Here is a 15,389-nt window from a genome sequence, read left to right as displayed (position 1 = left end):
ATTATATCAACCTTTTCGGTTGCCTATATGGCTATAAAAATATTGTTCTGTTTTTATATACAATTCTTTTATGAAATTTAGTTGCTGATTGTAGTTAAAGCGTTTTCACACTCAACTCCATTTTTATTTTCTAGTAGATGAAGAGTATGAAAAGCCACAGTGTGATACTTTAACTCTCTAAAACCACCTCTTAGAAAGGAATACTGAAGATTCCAACTGTTGATCGTGAACATCATGCTGCTGAGTACATCATTGCAATAATTAGGGGAGTGTTGGAGTGTGAATAGAATCACTACTTAGAAACTGATACTTTAACTCTCTAAAACCATCTCCTAGAAAGGAATACTGAAGAATTCAGTTGTTTATCGTGAACAACATGGTGCTGAGTATATCATTCCAATAATTAGGGGAGAGTTGGAGTGTGAATAGAATCACTACTTAGAAACTGATACTTTAACTCTCTAAAACTATCTCCTAGAAAGGAATACTGAAGATTCCAGCTGTTGATCGTGAACATCATGGTGCTGAGTACATCATTTCAATAATTAGGGGAGAGTTGGATGGTGAATAGAATCACTACTTAGAAACTGATACTTTAATTCTCTAAAACCATCTGTTAGAAAGGAATACAGAAGATTCCAGTTGTTGATCGTGAATAACATGGTGCTGATTCTGTAACCGGAATTGCGTAATTCGCTTCTATGGAGAGGGATGCTGGGAGCACCTGAATACAACTCATTGAATTGAATAAAAGAGATTAGTAGAGCTTATACTAATTGACAGATACTTAGTCATGTAATAGAGTGCTAGATTGGAGAATGTCAAGAAGCGGATCATATAACAGAGTAAGGCACCTCTGAGCGAATGGCAGTAGCTACTCATCAAAATTAAAAGTCAGGGTTTTAGGTTGGAGCATTGTAACTGAAAACTGCTTGCCGTCAAGCAGTGGACATGCTCACATATCCACAAAAATACACTTATTTATTTTCAATAAGAACAAATTCTATGTTTGTTATGGAGCATCAGTGTTTTGACCAACGTGACAAAGCATAGCTTTCTACGTCTTCATGAGCAACATTTAATCAAAATGTATCTTTCTCTCATTCTCAAATTTTAAATTTACAATGAAAGCAATTACAATGTCTCCATGTGTAACATGGCTCGTTCGAAAAAACGGTTTATTTCCATTTGAGGGGAACTGATTGCAAACCACATGAGAAAGGAATACGAAAGAAAGTGACGAACACTCTCACACTTTTAGAAAGTGGCGATTTTATGTAAATAAGGCATTCATTAGTAAAATAAATTTGCTTTACTCCCGAATGATGAATCTAAATCAAAAATTTGAGAAAAAAAATTTCGTAATTTTTGTCTTACGAGAATATATAGTGTCTTTCATATAATATTGTAATTATAATACTCTTCTTTGTCTGTAATATTCTTCCTTGTCTGTAATATTCTGCAATTTTATATTAGTAATGTCAAAATTATGAATACAGATCACTAAAGGTAATATGACATCATAAACGTCGTAAAAGTCACGGCTGTTGTACAGGAGATCATACATTTAACACTAGGTACCCATATATCTTATATCAGTTATTCGATTATGTCAAATGAACGCGTGTGTAAAAGGTAGTATTTTAGTTTAAATGGCAGTTTTGTAATAAATCGATATATAATTTATATTGATAGTAATCGGCAAATAGTTATGAATGTTGTAGGAATCCATTAGGATCAGTGAATAAGTGTGTTTTAGAAGCTATATTTATTGGGATGCAGTACAGGGTCAGGGCATTGAAGTGTTACCTATTCAAGCAACCATATCTTTTTGTATTAAATTATTTTTTATTGATTCAAATTTTAAAAACTTGTCTAACAGCTCAATGGGGAACTTTTCTCATCAGAGAATACAATTTTTGAGAATGAGAAGCTATATTTATTGGGATGCAGTACAGGGTCAGGGGATTGAAGTGTTACCTATTCAAGCAACCATATCTTTTTGTATTAAATTATTTTTTATTGATTCAAATTTTAAAAACTTGTCTAACAGCTCAATGGGGAACTTTTCTCATCAGAGAATACAATTTTTGAGAATTAGCCACGTTTGTGCAAGCGTGACAACATCTTTACTTTTTTGAATATAACTTTTTCTTGCTTTGGCGTAAGATCTTGTGCCTTTTGGAACTTGTAAGGCTTTACCTTGAGCTTATTTTGAATCATGTGTCAGATGCTTCGCTGGGATATTTAAAGCTTTTTCGCTGTTTATTTACCACTATGACGTGGATTTCGTTCAAGTCGAGCCTTTACTTTCCGAATCATTTTAGGTGATGCTCCTGTTTTTTCTTGTCCACTACCATAGTGTTTGGCGACGTTATCTGTATTATCATAACGATTTATGGTACGATACATGATACGATACGATATTTTATTTGCTTTGAGTTCACGAACAATAGCTGGTTGTGATTTTCCAACCGACTTTAACGTAATCACACTATTACGTTTGTATTCCATTTCGAATAACTTTTGTTCTATAAAACTTAGAAACAAATGCTTGTGGTAGCTTGTAAACAATATAAACAGCTATCATTCGTATGAATTTCATGTAGTTGGCAATATCAGTTTGCCAGATATACCTGTGTGTATTTGGTAACACTTCAATCGCCAGGGTTAGTGTTCTTCTTTAAATAATGATAAACTGTTAATTATGGTATGTGTCCACCTCCCTTTCATCGACTCATTCCACTGTTGTTGCCATGTGATCATGGTAGTGCTGCGTGCCTCATCCTTCGGCAATCTACTGTGCCAGATCTCTCGAAGTCCATATGCCAGCAGATCAAGTGGCGGCATACCTGCTATAACACATGCAGCATCATCCGATACAGTGCGGAGAAGAAACCCAGATGGGAGCTTGTTACAATATTACCGAGTTGGTCTCTAAAAGTAATCCTGATATATATGAGAACACCCAGGTACCGCAGGGATAACTTCGAGGTAATTTCGAAACCACAGCTTGAAAACGAGAAGACTTTTGAAGGTCAGTGTGCTTCGATGTAATTGGAATTCTAGACCCCTGCATTTTATTTATATACATGTCATTTGTATATATGTTATTCAGTTAATACTACAGCTTTGGACTGTAATTATTTTATTTTGCTTTTTTTCACATATTTTTGAAATAAGTTCCTTAAATTGTATATACAAATTTTAGTTGACTAGTATATAAAATATTAACAAACTATTTTGAGGTAAAAAAAACCAATTACATAGATACATAGATATCGTAGAAATATTCGTCATATCTAGTAAGTTAAAATTATATCTACTTTGTAGAATCCGAAGTTACATTCATTGCAGTAAATAACTTAATAAAGTAATTTACCGTTTTCGCGCAGTATGTGTAAAGATTATAAAAAGAATATTTTTCTGCTTTAATGCTTTTTATTCACAGAGAGAATGTTGTAAATACTTAAGTCCCCTACCGTCACATCGAAGTCTTTTATTTAAATTGCAATATTTCTTGACTATTAAGTTATCGTTAATTATCAACATAAAATATCTTAAAGATGCATATGGCTATATAACAAAGAGACCAAATAATGACCTTCATGACAAGGACAACGATGGCAAAAATCCAAATGCGTAAGATGGCAAAAAAGTGAAAGAAAAATTGCTATAATTAATGCAGTCGTTGCTCAGATTTCAATGCGGCGAAGGTACTTTGCACAAATGTAAATGTTTTCATCAGGGAAAAAGCAATCTACTAAAACAGAAGCTTCTTCACGCAGCCACTTACAGTATTTTTTCCCCAAATGCAATTGGAAACTGCTGCTCTGCATTTGGAATGTGCAACGTCAATGCCCGAAACTAACGAAGCGCCAATTTTAAGTCATTCGAAGTCTTAACAACAGCATGGAATGGCTCTCCGCTTTTTTGCCTTCCTCCGCATTTATGCTGTCTACTAATTTGCAAGTCCACAGCGTATCGCAACAGAGAGGACCAACTGCTGGCAAAACCTGAAGTAATAAAAATCAAATTTATGGAATCGAATTAAAAGTTCCGTTTTGGTTGGGTGTTTAATACCCAACGTTGACAATTTTGAATGAGACTTTCGCGGGCCACAATTGCTGTTGCCATTGGTATTGAAACTGCAGTTGCAGTTTCAGTTTCAGTTGCTGCTGCTGATGCTGCTGCTGTAGTTGTTTTAAGAAAAAAAAAATACTTAATTAAGCATGTCGAGAATTGGTGATTATATAATGGTTAAAATTCTTGTTGGTGTTGAAAATTTTGTTTAGTAATTGGCGGAGCAAACTTGTCACAAAATGTCATAAATGTAAGCGATCGTATTATGAAGTCTACACAGAAGTTGTGTTTTAGTCCATGAAATAAGTTGTGTTATTGGAAGCAAGACTGCATTAATAGTTAAAAATGAAAAAAAAATTTACTTTAGAATCAAGTTTTAAATTAAATTAAAATTAATTTTAAATTGCGGCATAAAGTATCGGAAATAAAGAATGGTACCATGATAATTTAACTTAAACTTTATATTTAACTTTTTAACATTTTCAAGTTATAAATTACTATACATTTGAAAATGAAAATAAATTATACTTTAAAATTCTATTTCATTAGAGTGCTTTATTCCAAGTCTTCGCCAACATAACTAGTGCACTTAAATACTTAGAAAACAATATCTTCGGTAACTGAATTCATCCCCATGTGTACTATATTTTCCGGATGAGCATCTGCCATCTCTTGGCACACTTGCGGTGTGCTATTAAAACAGTTTAAAGTATTCTAAAGTGCAAACTTATTATTAATAACTCCGGCTGGTAGTAATTTTGCTTCTATATTTTCATATTTCAGTTTAGCGCTTACAAATCGATTTGTTTTCAGTTTATTTGTGCGGTTTTCCGTTGCGTTGTGCAGCGCTTCATTGCACTTTAATCGCCGCATAAATCCCAACAAGAGCTCCAGAACGTTCGTGCAGATAAATGCGAGCAACGTGCTCACATTTCTATGTCTCGCCACGGATGCCGTGGTGTTATTAATGAGTATCTTCATTTACATTTTGCGGAAAATGGGGTTTGCATATGTCCGGCCAAAGCCAAAGTAAAGTTTTCATTTCAATTATGCTTTTAAGTGGAAAATTCTGCTGCCAACGAAAATGCAAATTTTCTCATTTTCTTCGAACTGTAACTTAATGTGAAAAATTTTAATATTTCAGCATTTAGCTCTTCATTCATTCGAATTTATAGTTGCACTTTTGGGGTAATGGCAGAAAAACGGTCACTTGGGTTCACTGAATTAATTAACTTTTGTGCTCATACTTCTTTCATGAAATAATTATCTTTGCTTATTATTTGAAGTCATTAAGTTATTTATACGTATACTTAAATCTAATGTTTCGTATTTAATATTTCGTTGGCTGTCTAAGAGGAAAGTCTTTTTTATTTTTGGTTTTTTAACAATTGGACTAGTATACCATAGCTAAAGACACACCAATTATCAAACTCTACAATAAATTTAGATTCATAAATTTTGCGGACCTACATTTCACTTTAATGGGACTTTAATATTAAATAAATACTCTTTATAAGGAGGGTTTTTCAAGCAGTAGTTAACTACAAAAATCACTTCATATTATTTTAATTAATTGATTTTTTGACTGACCATAGAGCTGTTTTGAGTATTGCCAAATATCCAACATCAGTGGTCTTGGAAATAATTCTTGCATTTACTTTTGTAAATACTTTTAAGTAATACAAATTCAATTAAATAAATATATTTTTAATTATTTTATATAAAATAAAAGAGATTGCAGCTATAGTAGCATTAGTAATACATATTTTTCATTAAATTCAGATTATTTTTAAAACAAAATTTAATGTATAGAAGTTTGATGTAAACTATAATAATAATTATAAATATACTTTATTTATATAAATTAAATTAAATAATTATTAATTCAAATATTTTTATATTTTTTTTGAATTATGTCTGGTATTTTGTATTATTTATATAAAATATAAAAATATTTAATATAAAAATATTACTTGTCTGGAAGTAGATTTCTTTTGTTTTTTATTTCTTTAGTTATTTGTACATCTGTTTTATAATAAAAATAGTTTAAGTACTTGTAAGGAACTAATAAGGTTGAGTTTAATGAAGATATTATTCTAAACAAGATTGACGAATCGTGTTCTCTTGAGTCTTCGAGTTTTCATAAGTTCATTAAATGAAAGTAAGTTAATTAAGTAAGTTGATTGATGCTTTCGGCTGAAATGTATTATTTCTGCGTTTATAGTTGCTATTTTGAGGTCCTATCCTATCTATGAAAGTAGATTATATACTTAATAGGAATATATACATACTATATCACAATGGTTACAGGCTCCTCGGGGAGGTATGCCGATCTGAGGTCAATTATTGCTTAGTCTGATCAAATGATAAATAATAATCCAGTCAGGGCGTAGAGAAGGGTTTTGAAGAAACCTCACAGTTAATAGAGAGTAAAAGTGCGCAAGTGCACTGATTCAACTAGCTTCAGCATAATAATATACACATACTATCGGACAGTCAAACTGTTTTAAAGTCCTTAAGTTTAATTCAGTTTACATGTAGGACTGCTACACATCTTTAAACGAGATGTCAACAGAGCTCAATATTGCTCTAATCTGGGTTCCCGGTGCTAGGGATGTTTTTGGTAATTGCACAGTAGACATGGTGCTTCAGGAAATTAATCGGAACACCTAAATAATTTGGGCACATTATTAGCTTTATTCAAACTATCACTGATTTAATGAGTTTTACTAGTAACTTTCCTTAAGTTGTTGGTAAAACAGTAATATATATTTCCATATGTGTTGGTTAATATCTAAATTATACCTACTAAATTATACCATTCATATACCTACTTATACAACTTAGAATAACGCTAGTTCTTATGCTTTTGTTTTTTCTCTTATTTTTGTTTTATATTATTTTATTTCATGTAATATCCTTTCCATTCCTTAAGGTTTTCAACATTTCTGATCATTATAACGATCATTTTTCAGCTGTTTCTATTGCCTTTCTCTTAACCATCTATTTACCATTATATTTGATAATACTAATAAATTTAATACCAGTCATTTGTGTTGCGATTTGTGATTTATTTACAACACAAAGATTCCTTTAAGTGGATAAAATCACTTTCTTTTTCAAGGGTTTATATATATAAATTCAATTTCTATCAGTCATAATTTGAAACAATATAAATATATTGAAACAATATACAAAATATATATTAACGCTTATGTAAAATTTACGAGCTAAGAAATTTTAATAAAATATATTTTTAGTAAAGGCTTACCTCAGATTACATTTAATATTAATCCTTAGAAAAATTTTTTTCAAAAGTTATAATTATAACATATGTCTAGATTCATTTGAAATTTAACAATTCTATTTAATTTGTTCCCATTTACAATACCTACTTTCTCACCGCAGCTAAATTCGAGCGGTTTTAATTTATTTTTGCAACAATCATTCAACTTTTCTGAGTAATACACCCATGCATATTTCGATTGAAGTGGTATACTTAGTCTATGTCGTATGATACCAGTAACCCAGACATCATCTATCCAAAAAAATGGCGTATCTGCAGCTTCTCGTACTATACGTGTTGCTGTCAACGGATTTGTTATATAAAAATATCCTGAGAGATGATATGGATATATGTTGGGCTCAAAGTCCTGCGATGAAACGTACCATTTTGAGTCATGAGTACGAAATGGTTGATTTGAAATTAATACACTACCGGACAAAAAATGATCCGATTGAGCAAGAAAGAGTTCGTTTTTTAAAATTGCAAATAAATACTTTCGTAAATAATAAATATCATAAACCACGTCATCATCAACTTTTATTATAAATAGCGCTTTTTTACATTCCTGACTCGCCCAACGTAAGCCCATAATATGTTTATAACTGAGGTTATGATAACTATCATAGAAATTGCCTTGTAACAAGTCACCGAAACGGCGTTGTTCATGCTCAAGTAGATTACGTTTTATTGGAATTTCCATAGCTGGTGTATCGGCGAGTAAAAACACACGTTGAAAACCTAATTCCCCAAGTCTGCATTGAGGCAATGCAGAACGGTGTGCCAAACGTAACGTATTGTGTTCCACATACGAAGTCACAATGATAATACCTAGCAAAATATTCCACTTAGTACATATTCCACTTGAGACAAATAATGAGTGAAGATGCTTACCAAGTAATCGATTTTGGTAATTATGACATTGCTCTGTTTTTAGGATGTACTGAAAATTTGTTAGATTCAATAACTGACTTACATTGTAATTGATTTCTACTTCCTCGTTCTCATACCTATTTGTGCTAAAATGAGATATGCTTAAAATACATGTGGTACAAAATAATAGTGCCAAAAATAGAAGTTTCCAAAATATGGTTTCATACAATAAATTTAGAGTCATTTCAAAATAAAGTGATTATTGGTACATTAAATATTTTTTTGATTTTATATATATTAATTAACACATTTAATTTCTTTAATTCAATGTTTTTTTATACTACAGATAAAAATATTATTATTACTAACAGAATGCTTACTTGATTTAAATTCAGAATATAATTCCGAACTTTCTAGGGGGTAAAATTAAACTCCAACTATTCAAAATGTTATAGTTCTTTTATTTAAAATAAAATTTAAGTGAATTTCTTGATATGGCCGTCTTTAGAGTGAAATGCGGGTCTGAAACCATCGAAGAAATGTTGCGCATTGTACATATAGGAAACTGCGAAGTCTATAATTATATATGAAACGGAGTAACCTGAAACGTATCAAGTTCCTGTATTTTACAAAACTGACCAAAATCTCTTCATAAGTTCTTATCGGTGTTGATAGCACATTGTCATGGTTGTGGTTGTGTTCAGGTGTAGAAAACTTTATTTTACATTATGTATCAGTGTCTATCTTTGGCCAACAACAGAGTTAGCTGACATTTACTTACAGATCTGATACAATTGTGAATCTTTAAGATTAAAAATATAACAATAATAATAAACCTGTCATAGTAGTTCTATTTTATTTGTATTTTCGCTCCTTTTTTAAAGTTATTCGTGCACTGATTACTTCGGTTGTAATATCTTTTTTAATGGTGCTCATGGTCTGATATGCAAAACTATGGGATATAGAAACCGATATGAAGAAAATGGAAAATCTAGTACGCACCATTGAAATTGATGGACTTTTGTAGAGTGACTCGAATAGGTGCCAACCGGTTATGGCATTAACAAATTGCAAATCATGTGCGTCATTAAGATGACGAGAATGAGAAAGTATCGCCTGATTTGCTTACTAAAAAAAATTCACGATTTCGAAGATTTTGTACAATATCTGTTGACGTTCCTACCTTCAACAAAATCTTATTAAATTTTAATTTGTATTTTATACCACAAATTTTATATACTTTTTGTCTGAAAAGATAAAAAGCTGCTTGCTAAAGTAGGCTTTGGTTTTTTAGGACTCTAAGTTAACCTTTTTTTAGTCTATGATATGTCCCATACTGATAATTCAAGTAAGCTTATATTTGAAGATTATGTTACTTACTGTAAGAACGAAATCAAAGACTATCCAGCTAGTCAGTTTGGTATTTTATGAAACGGTGCAGATTCTTTATGCTTTATTTCTCTACTTTTTCTAACCGAAATGTCTGATTCGTCATGGTGTCTGTGTATCTTATATATGTAAGACTTTTTAGTGGTAGACATTCGCATTAAATATTCTAACGATATCAACAGAGAGGGACCATAAATCTTTTCAACTTTTTAATCCAATACAAACGAAGACATTAAACATCAACCAGATAACAGTTTGGAATCATTTAAAATGAGTAGGCTACACAAAGAAGCTCGATGTGTGGGTTTCATATGAATTAATGCGAAGAAATTTGATTAATCGAATTACCATCAGTAAAACACTGCTGAAACGCAATAAAATGGAACTGTTATTGAAGCAAACTATTACGGATGTTAAAAAATGGATTAGATACGAAAATATCTAACGTAAGTGATTATGGTCAAAGGCCGATGACCCTTCACAAACGATTTCATAGCTTGAATTGATGGCAAACAAGGTTTTGTTAAATGTTTAATGGGATTGGAAGGGAATTGTCTATTCCTGGTGAAACGATGAATTCGTTCTGTACTGCTCATAATTCAAGGAAAAACGCCCAGAATTGACCAACAGAAAAAGAGATGTGTCCCATCATGATAATACTAGACCGCTCACAATTAAATGTTTTGAAGCAAATTAACGGAACATGGTTGGAAGTTTTAATGCATCAACCGTAAAGCCTGAATCTAGCATCCTCTGACTACTGTTAGTCAGAGGATGCATTATGAAGCTACCCGAAAAATGGCAACAGATCTTAGATTATAATGGCCAATATATACTTAATTAATATAAATTTTTAATAAAAAAATATGCAATTAAATCTTTTAAATCAATAAATTATTTATAAATTTTATTTTAACCACATTAAACATATTAATTTGAAGCATTGTTGTTAATAGCAATAAATTATTAAAAATAGAACATTTAAATAGTTTACTAAATTATTCCATTAAATTACGCAGTAACAAAAAATATGAGCTGCTAGTTTTTACGAACTGCAAATATTCGAAATAATTTTACAAAATCAAAAGTTTTGCATAAAAACTATCTTACAGCCATGAATGTTGCCAACGTCATGAATGAAAACCACGAAATATTAAAATAAAATACACGTTGAGTTCTTATCATCATCATGTAAATAATGGTTTTAAATTCCTTGGATTGATTATACCATTCACATTCATAAAAAGCGGAGCATATTTTATCACTCTACGCCCATGCAATGAAAATAATTAAAATAGTTTTACGGAATTGGTTTTAAATTTCAGAAACGGAATTCCAAATTCGTGCATATCATATATATTTCAAAATAGTACAAAAACTCTTTTACCTCGGTGGCTAAAAGTTGTCCATTGTAGCAGTAGCTAACCACTTGGTAACCTGCTGCAGACAAATACATCAACATCCGAACAAGAGTCGCTTTATCGGATTCCTGAAATTAATTAAAAAAGTTTCCAATCCAATAAAAAAAATAAAATATTTTAAAACAATGGCGGAAAAATATTTTATACCAAACTAATGCTCATCTCAAATACGACAATGCCCAATATAACCAAACTGAGCAGAAATTGGGATAAACTGACATGCTTGTATATATCATCGACTTCATTCAAAAATCTATTCGGAATAAAGAAAAAACTATTGCTTTAAAAAATAGTTCAAGGATTGTGTTACAGTGTTATAATCGTTACTCAATGGTTCGATTGTAATGCGAAACACAGCTTCGTAAATATTTAATTCGACACTCCTCTGGCACTAAGTGAGATGTTGAATACTTCACCATCATGCGAAGTACGCGATACAAACCGACTCCATAATCAGCAAATGTGAAAAATAAACCGTCAAAACTTACAGCCGCTGAAGGAATTGAATGTGAGGACATGTAATATGTTACTTTTGTTTATTAATAAGGATCTAGGGGTCCTAACATACCAAATCCAGAGATGTAAAGTGATGATGCATTTAGAAAATATTGAATTTCATAATACGGAAACTGTAGTCCTTTATCCTGCCAAAATTTATACATTCCAGTGAAAGCTAAATGGATTAAAATAGAAAACTATTATTATGATATGTGTAGGCGAACGATTTCTTCTTCTGTTCATATGATTTAATGATAAAGTAAATAATTTGTGGAGTGTTGAGTATTAAAGTGATCCAAAGAAAGATGTGATTTGTACAAGAAATGAAAATAGTGATCTATATCCTAAAAGAGTCTTCTATTCTCAAAAAACAAAACTAAGTGAAAAATCCTAACAATTTCATCATTTAATAGGTTCATTATAGCAAAACGGATGCAATGCTCCAATGAAAGTAAAGTTAGCTTCATTAAAAGTCTGATTGTACTTTAATTTGCAATATTATATTATTAAAAGATGAAATTATGGCGCAATACTTGCTGGAGGCTATGTGTCCATACCAAGATAAATGCAATCAGATACTTTACCTTGTATGTTCCCTTCCTTGAGTATTTCGAAAACAAAAAAACTTTGTAACTAGAGAAATTGAAGGGTTTGACAAAAACTGTTAGAAATCCAACCTACTTTGCTTACCGGGTGTTCAGTTATCTCTTTAAAGATAACTTCTATAAGCAAGCATCGTCTTTCAACATTTTACACCTATCACGTATCATTTTCAAAATCAGCGCGAACTATTCATTATTCATCGACAATTAATTGTCATATATTACTGTAATTGTAATAAAATTACATATGAATTCTGCGATTTAACATTTTGTCACACATAAAAACGTTTTACATACTAAAGTATATTTTACTGATTTTTTCAGTAAAATATATATTAAATATGGTAGCTTTATGTTAGTTCGTTACAAGGAGTGCAACCATTACATGCAGAAATTACTCAACTCGATAAATAAGATAGAGTGTATATAATTAATAGATACTTGTTGTATTTTGACCATATAGCTAATACAGTCAGAGGATGTCTGTATATTGGAATCTTTTATAAAATTAATTAAGAGATCTACTGAATATTTCCCTGCAAAAGTACATTATTGTAGGAATGAGTCCTAGACTTAAGAATTGAAAAATGAGCTCCCCTGACAACTGTTTGCATATTCTTAGTTCAAGTATCACAATGGGCCACATTCTCGAGAGTAAGTGAGCCAGTTATTTCAACATGAAGAGCAGACACGTACATATTGGTTCAAACGAATTTTTTATAAATTTATGGAACTTTGAAAAGGAACACACCATATGAAAATATATATCAACTAAACGACCGTCTGCGTATACTGGTCTTTTCTACGAGGCAAGCTGCCGCATTTAACTTTGTTTAAAGACCTTTTTTTAAATTTCTGAAGCTTTAAAAAGAAACATACTAAGTGAATATATGTAAATCAGCTTATAATATTATATAGTAGTAATAAACAATATATATAGAATATTTTCTGATGTGTTAAAAACTTACGTAATTGTGGATAATAGTTTGGAGTTCCAATATGTTGATGATAAGCGTTGACAGCGATAGCTGTAATGTAATAATTTGACATAATGCCTAAACAACTTCCAATATAAAATATAAGTTGAATTCGAATTGTTTTCCAAACATCATTCATTATGTTATCAATCTCAGTTTTCAGTTGAGTTTTTATTGCAAAATCTAAAATTGAATAGAATAACTATAGACATGGAATAATTAAACAAATTAAATTTATTATTGTGATTATTCTCAGCTATTTTAAGCCCGTGTGGGTCAAAGTCTTCTATACGACATTTTTCAATATACATAATTTCATAATTTTGAATATTTACTATTCTTTAGTCCAATTCTACTACGTTCAGCCATAATTTCCTTGCTAATCTTCTTACCCCTGAGATAACTTGTTTGCCTTCAAAAATCTTTTGAAGACTGCTAAGATCGTTATATATATAATTACCTGTGTGAAAAATTTCAATTTGCTGCAGTACCTCATGTTTGCGAACTTTGCTTAATAATGCAGCCATTCTACGTTGTTGGTCCAAACAATAAATCATTTTTATTATGGAAACGATAGTTTGAAAAGCAGTACAAATACTCTATTGGTAATTAAAATATATAAATAAATTTATAATTATTATTTCATGTTTACTTCTCCAATCTTCTTCATGTCATGACTGTAGTAAACTATTTGATACCAATGCGAATACAACGAAAATGTCGACGTTAATATTAAGAAAATGTTTAGTCTTAAAAAAACATTTATATTAAATTACAGTTATTACATAAATATGTTTATTAATATAAACATATAACATCAGTTACTTACATTCGAAGCGATTCCCTGGCAAAAGTTGGCTTGGTGAAATTCACACCTATAGCAAAGGATATTCGTACCATCTCTTTAAGGTATTGATAGTTTCGCTTGTCGAGCGCTTCAATTTCTCTATCGGATAACATTTTCACTTAATTTGGAAACTTTTGGTTGATGTCGAAACCTTAATCTGACATTGTTTAAAATTCTAGGCAAAGGACTCTCCTTTTATACTTCAATATTAGAAAATTTGTGCGGATGCCTAATGACATTTTAATATACCTAAAGAATCGATTTTTTGTATCTGAAGGTGTTAATAGTTATTAAGACTGTAAAATAAAATTTTTTTCACACTTCGGCATTGTGTAATTAAAAAACTATTAACGAATATTGGAACACATTACATATTGTGTCGCAGCAAATAAATAATGAGAATTTTACGTCATATGAATGGCATATGTTTTATTTAAGAATTTCATATTGATTATCTCACTCCAGTTTTTGAATCTTTAAGATGCTTTCTGCTTTTAAGTTGATTTATAATTTGTTATACAACGTATTTTTTCTAGTATTATTACCACACTTTTGATATTTATGCGTTATTTGCATAGGAGTGGAATCTTTATCACAACCAAACCTACTTAATCCATCATACTAGTACGTATATTTAATATTATTGAATTTTCATTGCTCAAAAAGTATCCGGATTTTGTTGTTTGTTAACAACTCCTTAAGTAAAAGACCTTTTTCAAAAATTTTAATGTTATGTTATGGTACATAACATAGTGGTACACCCTTTCTTGACATATGGTACAAATTTGAGCGCCATCTGTCAATTAGTTTGTTTACAGCAGCTGTTAATGTGAGACTACCTCAAGTGCATTTAGCGATTTTTACTATGGAAAATTCTGGTTGTAAGCGATTTTTTGGCCAAATACGGCGCCACTGTCATCGCTCATGCACCCTATTCTCCAGATCTGGATCCGTGCGACTTTTTCCTGTTCCCGAAACTCAAATTGCCCCTTCGTGCTAAGTGTTTTGAGTCGATTGAATCGGTAAAAGAGAATTCGCTGAAGGAACTAAAAGCCATACCTTCACGGGCCTACGAAAATTGTATGGAAGATTGGGTTAAGCGTTGGCATATGTGTATCGGTTCAGAAGGAGCATATTTTGAAGGAGATAAAATAAATTTGGAATAAACTTTAAATATGTGTGTTTTATTTACAAAATCTGAGTACTTTTTGAGCAGAAGGTATATAAAAATTTTCACAGCATCAGTTGTTGTTTTTATTGCAAGGTAACCATAACGTAACGTCTTATAGACACAATAGTGAGAGAAATTAATAGAAATGCATTTAAATTATTTGTAAGGGTTAGGCAATAAAGAACTGACGTCAAGAAATTATTCGATAAGTTCGTTTTATATTTAAAATGTGTTTTTAATTACAA

At 31.1% G+C, this 15,389-nt stretch overlaps 1 protein-coding gene across 1 annotated transcript; it reads right to left on the bottom strand.

Moving 5' to 3' along the window:
* Window positions 1-3,867: 3,867 nt before the first annotated feature.
* Window positions 3,868-14,110, bottom strand: LOC119680805 (odorant receptor 63a-like). The gene is made up of 11 exons (XM_038093796.1): window positions 13,956-14,110; window positions 13,779-13,875; window positions 13,587-13,725; window positions 13,118-13,309; window positions 11,618-11,722; window positions 11,377-11,542; window positions 11,197-11,302; window positions 11,016-11,117; window positions 10,739-10,894; window positions 7,931-8,309; window positions 3,868-4,016 (listed from the first exon to the last, which is right to left on the bottom strand). Exons 1-11 carry the CDS (start codon window positions 14,084-14,086, stop codon window positions 3,868-3,870), a joined length of 1,722 nt encoding a protein of 573 aa, XP_037949724.1. The 5' UTR covers window positions 14,087-14,110.
* Window positions 14,111-15,389: the final 1,279 nt, after the last annotated feature.

This window comes from Teleopsis dalmanni, chromosome 1 (genome assembly GCF_002237135.1).
Source record: "Teleopsis dalmanni isolate 2A chromosome 1, ASM223713v2, whole genome shotgun sequence".
Classification (NCBI taxonomy): domain Eukaryota; kingdom Metazoa; phylum Arthropoda; class Insecta; order Diptera; family Diopsidae; genus Teleopsis; species Teleopsis dalmanni.
Note: the sequence above shows the minus strand (reverse complement) of the source record. Positions and strands in the feature narration are given on the sequence as shown.

Coding starts and splice junctions, on each gene's coding strand:
- LOC119680805 (XM_038093796.1), bottom strand. CDS start 14,086: ATGTTATCCGATAGAGAAATTGAAGCGCTCGACAAGCGAAACTATCAA. Junction 11,723..13,117: donor AAACTATTATCCACAATTAC/GTAAGTTTTTAA, acceptor TAATCCATTTAG/CTTTCACTGGAATGTATAAA. Junction 11,118..11,196: donor TTGAGATGAGCATTAGTTTG/GTATAAAATATT, acceptor AATTAATTTCAG/GAATCCGATAAAGCGACTCT.